Source organism: Sinocyclocheilus rhinocerous, unplaced genomic scaffold, assembly GCF_001515625.1.
Source record: "Sinocyclocheilus rhinocerous isolate Xijiao unplaced genomic scaffold, SAMN03320098_v1.1 scaffold892, whole genome shotgun sequence".
Lineage (NCBI taxonomy): Eukaryota > Metazoa > Chordata > Actinopteri > Cypriniformes > Cyprinidae > Sinocyclocheilus > Sinocyclocheilus rhinocerous.
This window is the reverse complement of record NW_015642825.1, coordinates 1,418,158-1,432,122: the sequence shown is the minus strand read 5'-3', so window position 1 is coordinate 1,432,122 and position 13,965 is coordinate 1,418,158. Positions and strand designations below refer to the sequence as shown.

General features: G+C 36.7%; 1 protein-coding gene across 1 annotated transcript in view; it reads left to right on the top strand.

Annotated features, from left to right (window-relative positions):
* Positions 1-5,704: 5,704 nt before the first annotated feature.
* Positions 5,705-13,965, top strand: part of LOC107756690 (5-hydroxytryptamine receptor 4) — a 106,002-nt gene continuing 97,741 nt past the window's right edge. Inside the window, exon 1 of the mRNA XM_016573892.1 lies at positions 5,705-5,967. Within this exon, the coding sequence (XP_016429378.1) occupies positions 5,892-5,967 (76 nt within the window). The 5' untranslated portion in view covers positions 5,705-5,891. The remainder of the gene's footprint in view (positions 5,968-13,965) is intronic.

The following is a 13,965-nucleotide window of genomic DNA, read 5'->3' as shown; positions in this document are numbered from 1 at the left end:
TAGGTTTTTTCAACCGGTTTTTTTTTTTTTTTGTGACATGAATTTATTTTTTTTACTAAATGGAGGGCAAAATCTAGTTTTATATATTTTCAGAAATATTATATTATTATATAATAAGTAAAATATATTTTAGAAATTATATTTATGTAAATAAACATATCAAAAATATTTTACTTTAAATTATACCAAAAAATATTTAATATAATATTTAAAAAAATATACAAAAAAAGCCAAAATATATGGGTAGAAAATATATGAAAAATATACAAAAAAAGCCCAAATATATGGGTAGAAAATATATGTACATAAATTTACATATGATCAAAAACTTATTTTAAATTTCAGCAAAAAAGATTTGGAAATATATATGTATATATATATATATATTATTGGTCATATTAGTAGACCCTGTAAAATAATGTTGCAACAAATTCCAAAGTGAAGTTTTTGAAAAGGAAAGGTACTCCATAAAAGTGCAATGTCTGTCATGTAGCTAAGATAAAAGCCAGTATCCACTAGTCTAAATGCATTTGTCTGGGTGAGACATTAAATATCATTAAGAAAGAACCACTTGGTCACTTAATAGTCTGGGCAAATACACAAACACATTATCCAGTTTGGTTTCTACTTTGTGCTCGGTGTGCATCATAAGCTAAGAGCTCATAAAGTACAGTGAGATGGAAAATTTTAGCCGTCCAAACAAGTTCAAGCGACTGAGCTTCAAATCTATCCTTGTTTGTCCCTGGTGCAAGGAGAACTTAAATCCAATAATATTGCTCAGCATAACTTCTGAATCAGACTTGATTCCTCTGGGTACAGAAAACCCTCACGGTTCAGGATAAATATTTGCTGCATTGGCAGACACTTTCTCTGAAATCCTAGCCAGGTGCGGGTAATAGCATGGAAGGGCAGAAGGGCCAGAGAAGTGTGTTTCTCTGCCTCATCCCGATCTGTCTTTCATTCTCTCTGGGGAGTCACTAGCTTCTCTCATCTCAAGGAAATCACAGGCCCTTGATTGCGTCCATCAAAGGAATTGTGCTTGACCAGACCAATGCGCTCTGACACCGGCCACTGCGAGGAAGGGCATGACTGAGCAGGCTGCCATCAATATCGACATCTTTAACTCAGAGTCAATAAAACATGTGGGTCAAGTTTCTGGAAGCAGCTGAAGATGGAGACCTTTCTAATATGTCAGTCATTATTCATTCTCCATTAAAAAGATTGTTTGGAGACGACATTAAAGCTCACGTAACAACAGGGGTTATTGACCTGAACTTAATCCTAAAGAATCACTTAACAATAGTAAATAATGAACATTTGCTGTTAGACTTTAAGACACTGATACTCTAGGGACCTACATTTTGAAGGAGAACTGATCTTTCTCAGGGTTAAAGGGATAGTTGACTCAAAAATTTAAACTCTGGAAAAAAAGAGAATCTGACAAATGTCAGTTTTTTTCTCTATAGAAGTGAAAACAAAGGTCACCAAATTGTTTGATTACCTACATTCTTCAAAATATCAGAATCAAAATCAGAATGAGCTTTATTCGCCAAGTGTGCGTAAACACAAGAAATTTGTTATTGTTTCCAGGAGCTCTGGGTACATATATACATGCTTACATACATATAACTCAAGAACATTTAAATAAAATTAAGAAGAAAAAATCTTGTGTTTCGCAGAAGAAAGTCTTGTTTGGATGAGGATGAGTAAATGATGACAGAATTATAATATGTTTTCATTTTGAGATTTGCTAAATATTGCATTCAGCGTGCCCAATTACATTTCTATCATTGGCCGATATTAGAAGTCAGGAACTGATATGTAACTAAAATTTGTGCATCCCTACACAAATTGTGTTGATGGAAGCATCTGCATTCAGACGAAAGAAAGTCTGAAGACGAAAGAAAGTCATACAGGTTAGGAACGACATGAGGGTGAGTAAATGATGACAGAATTATAATTTTTGGGTGAACCATTCCTTTAATGCCATATTTGATTAGATGGCCAAAAAACAAAGCTATAAATGATAGACATCCCAAATCGTACACTTAAATGCATCTTGCATGCTTGTGATGGTGGTTGTGTGTGTCTTTGAAGCTCATGAAACTGAGATGTTCCATTTGTCATTTTATGGTGCCCTTTTGTGGCCATTGGGCCCTTTTTTTATATTTTATTTTATTTTATTTTTTTATGATAACTGTTATAGCACCCTAAGCAACGCTGAGAATGGAGTATGTACTTTCATTGTGGTATGAATTATGGTCTGGCATATTTCGGAAAGCAATGACACGTGAAATTGAGCTCGCAGCAATATTAAAATCCTGGCGATAACAATAAGCCAGTTATTTTAATGCTAAGTATGATAACCGTTAAATGCACAATATTAAAATTGTATACTGTTTTGTGTAAATAAATTAAAATTAACAATAAAAATTATTTGTTTAAATGTTATGTGAATTTTTTTTTAAATATATATTTTCATTTTGAGATTTGCTAAATATTGCATTTAGCATATCTAACATTGGCTGATATTGATCATTTAGATTTAACTTTATCTGGTGACGAAGTAGTTCAAGAGCAAACTTTAAATATATAGTTAATGTCGGCACAAACAGGTGCACACACAATCATGAAAGATGTATGACTAACATTTGAATGTGCTGGCTGTTCATTCACCCTTTACACATACCTAGAGGGAAGCGGTCGACCTATTTTCCATAATGAAGAGAAATACCAGCATTTGCACATTTCTCTAGTAACGCAAGTGGCATTGTACCTGGATGCTGAACAGAAAAGTGACTGTTTTGAAGAGAAATATTTTGCTGGAGGAGTAGGATTGAGATTTCACAGGAACAATGAATAGGGGCCTAAGTAATCTGGCTCTATGAAAGAGCAGAAAGACCTGAATGCAAGAGAATTATATACTTTGTGCTGGAGGATATGTTACAATACAGAGCAGGTCTAAGATGACGGTTTACTCATAGTGCCATTCATAACATGTAGTGAACTGAATACTACCAGTGGTGTAGTGGTGCCTGGAGAAGTAGGTATACTCTTAATTTATGCCCCATGACATGTGTTATAAACAGTGACGTGTAAAACTAGTCTTGTATATTTAGTTCACCCCAAAATGGGCCAGTAGTTTTTGCATATTGTCGCTTAACTGCTGCTGCTTGACTTCACGGAGTAAGAATCATTATGAAATTAAAATTTGCCACAGAAGATAAAAAAATAAAAATAGACTGCGGCAATTAATATTTTGTCAGAACCTCTAGTACATTACATGCTATTTTGTTTAGTTGTCTGTTCGTATGAGAATAATATCGTGACTATCAATTTATCCAGAATTTATCCCCACCACCTTTTTAATATATAAGCACCAGTCAAGCTGCGATATCAAATAGGACCACAGGGAGATGCCAAAAGACCACTAAACCTGCTGTCTTGATCTTACTGTACATGCTACTATACGATCCATTCAGAATAACTAGACCAGCGCATAATCTAAAACACCTTCAGTCACTGAGTTTTACTTTACAGTTACATGGTTGCTACTGTAAATGAAAACAGCGAAAATATGGTTATTTCTTCTACAGTAAGTAACTTGTCACTAGCTGCCAGTTAATTACTGTAGTTCTTTTCTACAGTAAGTTACTTGTCACTTGCTGCCAGTAAATTACTGTAGTTCTTTTCTACAGTAAGTTACTTGTCACTTGCTGCCAGTTAATTACTGTGAATTTCAAAGTCAGTTTCTTACAGTGTCTTCATGTGGTGGACTGTCATGATTTTGCCTAATGCAAGACACTAATGAATGATGCGCATCAGAGGGGATTTAGAAGTGGGTATACGCAAAGCCGACTGATGAAGAAGTGGGTATACGTCGTATACCTGCGTATACCCTTCACTACACCACTGAATACTACTGTAAGGAGAGCTTGCTCACTCTCAGCACACCAGCCTCTCTGTTTTTGTTGATTTAGTTAAAAGTGCCTTCCAATTTATATATGGCAAGACAGAGTACCGGAGGCATAATAATGGTTCTGTCTGGCTGATGACTGGACTGGACAGAAATATCGGTTGCAAAGAGAGACCACTGGGAAAAGCAACAAGAAAAATGCGTGAGGCTCAGTGCATGGAAAAAAATATGCTCTTAATGAAGTCTTTTCAAAAAATATCATTCATTCCTCCAGGAAATAATTTCAGGAGATCTCCAGTTCTCATGCCCTCTTGACTCTTTGCCACATCAACAAGGTCTTGTTGACAAGACTGCAAGGGGTCCTGGTGGATCTATTTTCATGTAGTTCTATTTTCTGAATTTTGTAGAATTGTTCTTGTAAAAAGGTGCCTGTTTCTTGCTTTAAAATATCTTAGACGAATAAGAATTCCTGTGCTGGTCCAGTTTAAATTATGCTGGTTAAACACCCACAGTGAAGACAATAGCACATCAGCATTCAAAGCACAGCGAATGCTGGTCTTTTCATCAGAGTTGGATTTGACATTCATTTGTTATTACAGCTATATTTTCTCTGCAAGATTGTATAACTTATTTTTCTCGCATGGTGTAAATATGTAATAAGAGTTTCAAGCTTTTTGAGCAAAGATTTCTATGCCTTATGTAAACCTATGCATTTTTTGAAGCTATATATAGATTAGAGACGCTGACAGAGGTTTGAGATACACTTATTAAAAAGGTTAGATACAGAGGGTCAAGGGAGTAGAGAGCAAATCCATGTTTTACTGCAACAATGGCGAAAAAATGAAAATGACGTGTGAATTATTGATGTCTCTAGTTCCAGTTTCTGTTCAGTTGTGTGCTGTTTTCGGTTCCCTTTTGTCTTTATCTTCCTTAATACCACTAAGTGAAATGTATAATGAATGCTTGTTCTGGAAAAGTAGGGTCATCACATTTTAATACAATATACATAAATATATTATGCAAAAATCACCTTAAGACAATGTCAAAGCAGTGAGACACACTTTAACTCTAAAAACGCCAAGTCAAATGCGCATCCGATTTATTATTTTTTTTATTCTATATTTTATCATGATGTGGTCATATAAGCTGGCATTCCAGAAAAGCCTCATTTAATATTTGATAATATGAATTAATTATAATTTTTGGTGTGTTATTTTTACACTAAAAGACCGTTTTAATACAATTTTATTGTATTACCTCTATTGCATGGAGGAACATAAATGATGAAAATCTGTGTGGTTACAATGGTAAATTGAAATATGTTTATATTTAGTTTAATATTCCCATTCATTGCATCTTGCTATTTAAATAAGTAAAAAGCAAGCTGTCATATAGCAGATGTTTTTATTTTTAAAGAGTTGCTTATTATAGTCGCAGATCCTCTGGAGCAACTTGAGGTTAGTTTCACACAAACGTCTAAATGTTCATTTATAATCAGTTATTTTAATTGACTACACAAATAGGCAATATACAATATGTATCTAATTGTATGCATTATAGGGGGAAAAGTTTGCTATGCGTTGTGATTGTAAGCAAGATTGTATAAATACCCTGTTTATGTGTTCAGTGTTGCTTGCACGCCTAGTTGAAACCTAAACGCGCGTGCTTCTTGCATGTTGTACACATGACAACGACACTGGACACGCGTTTCTTGAAAAGGGCACTAGACACATTGGAGGTGGAAGTGGTGTGAAAGAGGAGGGACTTGATACTTCAGTTTGCGTTGCACTGTGGAAACCGAAGGGCGAACGCGCTCGGCTCTACCGGACGAACCGTTGAGCCACGGTATCCAGTTTGCGCTGACATTACCGCCACACGTTAAACTCCCACAACTGTGCTCACCGCCGACAGCGGACGGTCAGTAAACCCGGCGAAGCCTAGAAGTTGTCCGTTTCTTTCCAAGCGCCACTCTTCCATGCGAGGATGTGAATTTCCACAGGAGGTTTTAGAGTCGTGCCATGGTTTTGACCCGCGCGCTCCTCACAGAAATGGTGAGTGATTCATTCATCATCAACGCGCTTTATAATTGCACAGAAACACTGAAAACTATTCATTAGTCCATGTTATTTCAGTGGTAAAGATGAATACACCGAAATGTTTGGACTGCTATGAATCACACAGTGCTTAAAAGAGAAAAGTGTCCTTATATGGGAGTTATATATTAAATTATGCGCTCATTTGACAGACAGCCTTTTAGTCTTTTATGAAACGACTGATTGGGGTGTATAAGAAATATGCATAATAACTGTCAAAAATCATACCACGTTACTTTCTCACATTTGACAGTTTCTGTAGCTACTTATGATATAAAGCATAATTAACTCATGATTTAATTCAGCGTTTTAAGAACTACTTCATTAATATTCTAATCAGAAGCAACTTTCACAGTTCTTAGTCAAAAAAGACATGCAAAACACATGTTTTTATATTCCTTTTCTGTAAGAAATTGTGTTTTTCAACAAGTGGCTTGGAAATAACATAGTCCTTGTTAGTGCTTCCCATATCATTTATTATTAATAAATGCAAATGTCATATAACAGACATAATTTCATATTTGACAATGTTATGTATAATCTACATTAACTGACAAAGTGGATCTGTGTACCTTTCCCAAAGGTGCAAGAAGCACCTTGACTGACCCAGATGGTGTGACTCTCAGGTGCTTGAAATGTGGATTAATTAAAGCTTCCGTTAAATATTGATGCATTATGATATTTAAATATTAAGAGGCTGTAATGATTCATCAGGCACTGGAACAGAGCCTCATATGGCCACTTAAAATTTGCATAGCAATATCTGTTTTTTTTTTGTTTTTTTTCTCAAATGTCTTAATTTTCACAGTTCTGTTCAGCATTTTGATGTGATTTCTAGTGGCTTACAATCAACATTTAAATAAGCAGCTGTGCTGCCTAGATGCTGACGGGTTCGGTAAAGTTAATGGCAAGGTAATTTCATGATTGTCACATTTGGAAAGCGCTTTTTCACCATCACCAGGCGGTAATCCTTCTCCATGATTTGCAATTATGAAGTTCTCCAGTGACGTGGAAAGAGAGAGAAGAGCGCGAGAGAGTACTGCATACTTTAGAGTTGTCTGTGTTTTTGATATATGAATGATTGTAAACCTCACAGAGTGGTGTAGACAGTGTTGAACCCTTCTGAATGAACTGTAGTCTGTTATGAATGTAACGTAATTCGTGAGCAAGTCACAGAGCATGTTTTTATTCAAAAAAGCCAGAAATAGCATGTGAACCTGTAGAATAATCAGCTCTGTAAAGAGGGTAATTTCAGTTAGATGTTCCAATCAATGAGATGACAATCAGGTGCGAGTTTCAGCGCCGTTCCCCATAAAACAAACACAGACTTTGGCTGTTGCTATCTGAGAATATACTCCCAATTACCTGTTTATGAAGTCATTCATGCCATAATTAAATGAGACTTCCAGAACAAGCTTTGTCGATATTAATAAGACTAGGATGACTTACAAAACCATTCTTAAGAATAAAGACTTTGACCTCCATAAATTCACAGTCATCCAGATAGCATTCAAACGAGGAAATCCAACAGCATTGTTTCTCTTCCTATTAGTGTTCAGCTAACACACAATACTAAATGCATGATACTTCAGGAGCTCTCAAAGAATGGAAGTTTACTTAGAATTTGTGGCTATTTATACATACAGCAATCCAAATGCATAACACCTTCATAAATACTGAAAAAGACAGACATGTGTGTGAACAGGGAAGGAATTACTGTTCTCCAGAAATATATATTCTGTGCTCATCTGAAGTTTTTATTTCAAAGCCCGACTTTATAAAACAGCTTTTTGAGTCAGATGAGGCATGTTACTTATAAATCCTTATGTGTCATTTGATATATACAGACCTAAGAATCATTTTCTCTGATAATATTTCAGCAATCAAGACATGCGTATTTTGTATCAGCTGTTTAGAATCAGAATTAGCAATTCCAGATTTGCCAATCAATCCCTATTTTGATTCAGTCACTCGGGTTTGCAAAATGGTCTGAAATTGTTCGCGATTCAGTTTGATTCATTTGGACACTTCACTCACACACTGAATCATTTGCAGGATATTTTATAAGACTGGATGAAGTGGATATTTACCTATAATCCAATAGGAAACAAAACTTGCAAATGTCTTATAACGTTTGTTAATGGCAAAGAGGCTCTAAGAGTAGCCTATTAAAAAAAGTATCAAAACCCCCTGGATGTGAGTATCATGGATTGGGGGCTTTTTGAAGCCCTTTGCAGGAAACAGGCAGCTTGACTGTGTCAAATATCCAGTTAATACTCTCATTTTATGTTAAATGAATAAAAGTACAGATCATTCAGAAAAGCTCTTGTGGGATGCTTCGGGTAGTGTGTCCTAAAACTAGTCCTCTGTGCTGATATTCAGACTGTAGTGGGAGGAGTTCATCACTTATCCAGAGAGCTCCTTGGTTAATTGCATTTATGCAGTAGTGAGTGCAGTGGTCAATATTGGCGTCCTAAGCATGGAATGAATGTGTTTTGATAGATGGCTTAGTAGGGGGCTCTGGCCAGGAGATCGATAAGCTCTCTTTTACATTGCATTAGGGCCTCATGTAGAGCCTTAAAACAAAGGTGAAGCTCGGCTGATGCGAACATGTGGCTCGCTTTACATTTCCCGAAGCTTCCGAATCAATTTTCTCTTTTGTGTAATCGCTTTCAGGGCACAAGGTGTAAATCCATTAAATAAAGTTTTCCGTTTTCAGTGGGAGCCATGTTAAACATGCTTAGATTTTGGCATAAATAAACTTTAAGGATTAATGAGTTTGGGTCAACGAAGTGATTGGGGTGATTTCATTCTCTGTGCCTTGTGTCGAACTGCTTGTAGTGGAAAGATCATTGGTTGGTCTAGAGAAAGAACTTGAAGATCCAGTTCACTGCTGTCAATCACAGTGTGATAGAGCACTGTTAATGGTCTCAGTGTATAAATTACTGCAGTATTAGGAAGACTTAGGAGGTTTTAATGACTTTAATCTGTGTACAACTTTTAACTTTATACATTTTTCTGTATTGCTTTATTGCATTTAAATGTTCAGTTATTTTTGTTATAAGAAAAAAAGTTATTAAACCTGTTATACTGTATTATGACAGCACTTTTTAAAACTAAATTTCAATATCGTGATAATACCGCATACCGTGATAAAAGCATTAGCAATTAATCGCAACATGAAAATTTGATACCGGCATATCCCTAGTGCCGACACAGTTTTCTCAGTGTAAACAAGGGGTTGTGTTTCATCTCACGTCACTGTCTGTTTGTCAGTATTTGAATTATTCTGATTCACTCTAAAAAGTGGTAAAATTGTTACGTTAAACAGCAATTTTTACCTGCTTTAAAGGTAAAGATCGCCCAAAAATGAAAATTATGTCATCATTTACTCACCTTCAAGTTGTTCCAAACCTCTATGAGTTTTTCTTTTCTCCTGTTGAACACAAAAGAAGATATTTTGAAGAATGTTGGTAACAGTTGCTGGTAGCCATTGACTTCCATAGTATGGGGGGAAAACTATCCTTTAACCAATAAAAATGAGTTTTGTTAGTATAAATTAATGTATTTTGGTTGATTGAATGATGCTAAATATTTTTATTTGAATAAAACCAGTTACTTTATTACGGTATTATTTATTTTCTGAATTTAAATATAAATAAAATGATATATTACTTTATTACTAATTATTCAAATTTATTAATTAAAATTTAATTTTTAATTCATAATTTAGAGTAATAATGTATTTCACAATAAATCATGCAAGGTCTTGGATTTCTCTGCACTTTTTCAGGACACTCAGAAAAACAGTAAAATTATGTTTTAAGACGTAGACTTAAATTTTGCAGTCTATAGCACACATTGTTCCTGAATTCACAGAGAACAGCATAAAAATCAGGTTTATGTAATTAAACAACATTATGTGTCAAATGTTACATAGGAACATTTCATGCTGTAAACTTATAAAGGTGTTTAGTATTCTGTGAAATATGAGAAGAAACATCTTATTACTAGTTCGTTCTTTTTTCCATTTTACACAAGGGTGCTTTCACACTAGCACTTTTGGTGCGCACCCGGGTTCGATTGACGTCAGAGTTCGGTTCGTTTGGATGATGTGAACGCTGTCTTCCGAACTCGGGTGTGCACCCGAGAACCATACCCGAGTCCGCTTAAAAAGGGTGGTCTGGGGTACGGTTCATGTGAACTCCGGTACGGTTCGCTGCTGATGTGAATGCAATCGTACCAAATCACGGAAGTGAACCGCTATTAATGACGTATTATTTGATAAAAATGTGTGTTTGTGTGTGTTTCACTCACTTTCCTGACGAGCGTGACTGACGTGCTGCAAACAGAGAGCTGTATATCTCATTTCTGTTCGCCTTCAGCGTTCTTAAGATAGCCTAAATTGCAGTACATTCGTAAGATAGACGTAAGTGCCGTTATGTACCGAAGCTTTGTAAACGAAACGAATGGTTCAAAAACGTAAATATATAAAAGTGCAGAGAGCAATGTTATGCATTTGCCGCCTTCTCCTGCACCGTCATTACTAGGCAACGGGGTAAACAGCTGCTGGCTTGATGATGCAAACAAACCATGGTTCGGACCCAAATAAAATAATATGATCGCAGTCCAGCGGAGGCAGTGGGAGGGGGGAGCAATCGAACTCGGGTTCGGACCAGGCAAGCGAACCAAGTGTGAAAGCACCCTTAATAAACACATATGAGTACATGTACATACTCATGTACAGCGGGGCAGTCGTGGTCATGGCCTAATGGTTAGAGAGTCAGACTTGTAACCAGAAGGTTGTGGGTTCAAATCTCAGGTCCGGCAGGAGTTGTCGGTGGGGGGAGTGAATAACCAGCGCTCTCAACCTGATGAACAACATCATCAGGTTGTTGATGTTCCTGAACAAGATTCTTGTTACAGTTTCACAGTCATTTACAGTAGTGCAACTTGGGAAAAAAATCCAGGCGCTCTTGTCGCCTAGTGTGAGATCTCAGAGGACTGATGGCCACAGTATTAGAGTGGGACTCACGGGAGGCATGAACCCACAGAAACACCTGGAGATCTCTTCATTAGCCTTATGATGTCCAGCAGCATTACAGTGCATATCAGAGAAGATCACAGCAGACCCTCTCCTGCAGTGCTGGAGCCACGAAAGCACTGTTATTAGGAAAGCTGCACTTTTAGGGGGGCTAAAAGCTCTAGTTAATTATTTCTGAGAAAGTACATTTTTACAGTGGCTCAGAGACATCAGCACTGGAGTATTACATACTAAACAGAGTTGTTTTATGGACACAATTACGCTGCAACTTTAACAATTTCAAATTGTTATTTTTGTTCTGTGTGTAGTAAGTCATCATATGTTTTGAATTTTGGCTTCGCTCATTCGAAAACATCCACTCCAATCCCTCTGTGAACTGAAAAGATAGGACATATCTGGTAGCATCTGGGCCATTTTCCAAGATAAGGGCTTGAGTTTGTTTTGAACGTGTGCTTAATGGAAATCAATGCATCAAAGATACAAAACTATAGACAATTAAGTATTTCACATTGATTTCCAGTGTGCATATTAGTTCAGGAAATGTACCCAAGGTTTGTTTGTAAAACACTGTAGGAGTTATTACTTTAGTTGCAAAATTATTTTTTAAATGTTTATCAAAAAGTAAGCTTTAACTAAAGTCTCACTCGATCCGTGCAGCGATAAGCTGGCTGTTCCGCCGTGCACCAACACCAACTACTTAGGAGACTTGAAAAAAACAAGCTTGCTGCTGTCAGCTCTCGCCTGCCGGTGGACAGAAAACAAACTCGGGAACGGAGCACCTACGCTTCCGCATGCTCTCCTGGCTTGCGTAAATGTGGCCGACCCTGACGCAGATTTATCTCTTGTCAGTTGTCTCTGGACTCAATTAAAGAAATCAACAGTTTAAAAGTGCGTTCAGGAATGTGACAACGTTCCAAATGCTTTAGATCAGATCAATTTGTCTTGCCGTAACCAATGCAAATGTAAATCTTACTTTAATTTGCATGACTTGGAGGCAGACGTATGCGAGATGACTTATGGAGGCAGCAGTCACTGAGTGTTTGACATAAGTAGGTTATTGACACAGTAAAGATAATATTTGTTCTGCATAATACCAGAAGACCTTAATAATTACATTTGTTGTTTTTATTACAAGTAGTTTTACTGCAGCTAAGGCTCCATAAAGCTGCCTTTCTCTCCAAAGAAAGCAAACTCGATATTCTAATCAGGCTGCCATTTGTGTTTTCAGTTTAAGATCACATGTGCGCTAAATAATTGATTGCACTTTCTTGAAGGTGACCTCTTTGTGCAAGCAGTCGAGAGTTTATTTTATCTTCCGTGCATTGTGAATTTTAATGCATGCAGAGCAATGCGCCAACATTATCTCAGCTGATTCCAAGAAAAGTCATTATTTCAGGGTGATATGTAAATCCATGCTACGGGGTGTTGTAGTTAGAGTTAGGGAGCTGCTTGCTACCTGATAAATCCGGCACCTCCAGCTGCTTGTACCTGATTCCTGCGTGTTGTTTTACTGTGCCGTGCAGCTCCGTTGCACATTGCTTTGCCTTTGCAACCCCTCTTAGCTCAGATGAAGCAGGCTGGCTTTAACCCTAACAAAAACAGCGCTCCGCAATCCATCCAAGTCCTCTCGCCACGTCTGCTCTCCACACGAGTTTGCGCAGAGTCTGAATTCCAGGTCTGCTGCAATCCAAAAACTCCACATCTGACACTTAGACTAGAAGTGCATGAAACCCAGACAGCAAACTGTGAAGTATTTACCTCTGAAGAAAGGCAAGAGAGAAATCATCATAGTTTACCCTGGCAGAAGTGCGCTAGCTTTATAACCCCTATATATGAGATACCACCACGTCCTCCGCACCCGCTGACACCAGAAAATAAACACTTAGAGCTACAGCCCACTTCACGACGTGAAAATGGATTCCCCTGAGCACCCTCCAGGCTTCATCCATTAAATCCATTTGGATGTGCAGCACAAATAGGGTTTCCAGACTGGCCTATTTTGTCAGGCTGTTTGCTTTATGCAAATTCATTTAAACAAACTTTGTTTAATGAATGGGTTCCCCAAAAATGTTTAATGTGTGGAAAAATATAGAGTAAGCATTTGTTTCATAATGAAGATGGAATAAAATACTCCAAGCTGCCCAAAAGATACACTGTAAAAAATCCAATTAACAAAATGTTGGAAGGGCAAAAATATTTAAATTGAGCTAATTTTATTGTTTGGGCTTAGTTGAGAGGACATATTATATTAAGTCTATACAAATATATTTGAAAAACATTGAATGAACGGTTATTTTCAAATCTAGTCGACTTCGCGGGAGAAACAGCGCCATCTTGTCAAGTTCACGAGTCAGGTAAGTGCCACTAAATAAATGTTATTTTTTAGACTAAAATTATCGACAAAAACATACAGCATATCCGATGTTTTTGAGTGGATATTTAGAAGTGTTTTACAAGTCGTGTGTCCAAAGAAAAATGAATATTTAGGCTATGTTAAATGTATGTCAAGTTCACGCATCAGGTAAGTGGAACTGAATTTGTACTTAGACTGAATTGATCAATACTCGTATATTAAAAACAGGTGTAACATATTATTTAAAACTTATGTATTTATACAGAAACGTACAACATATATAAAAACATTGAATGAGCGTTGTATGAATATGTCTGATCAGGTAAGTGGAACTGAATTTGTACTTAGACTGAATTTATCAATACTCGTATATTAAAAACAGGTGTAACGTATTATTTAAAAGGTATGTATTTATACACAAACGTACAACATATATAAAAACATTGAATGAGCGTTGTATGAATATGTCTGAGGGAAATGAGCTGTTTAAGTGAAGGGAACGTGGTCTTTCTTCTCGTTTAATCCATAAAACACTTAATGTCAAAAGCTGTGTTACTAT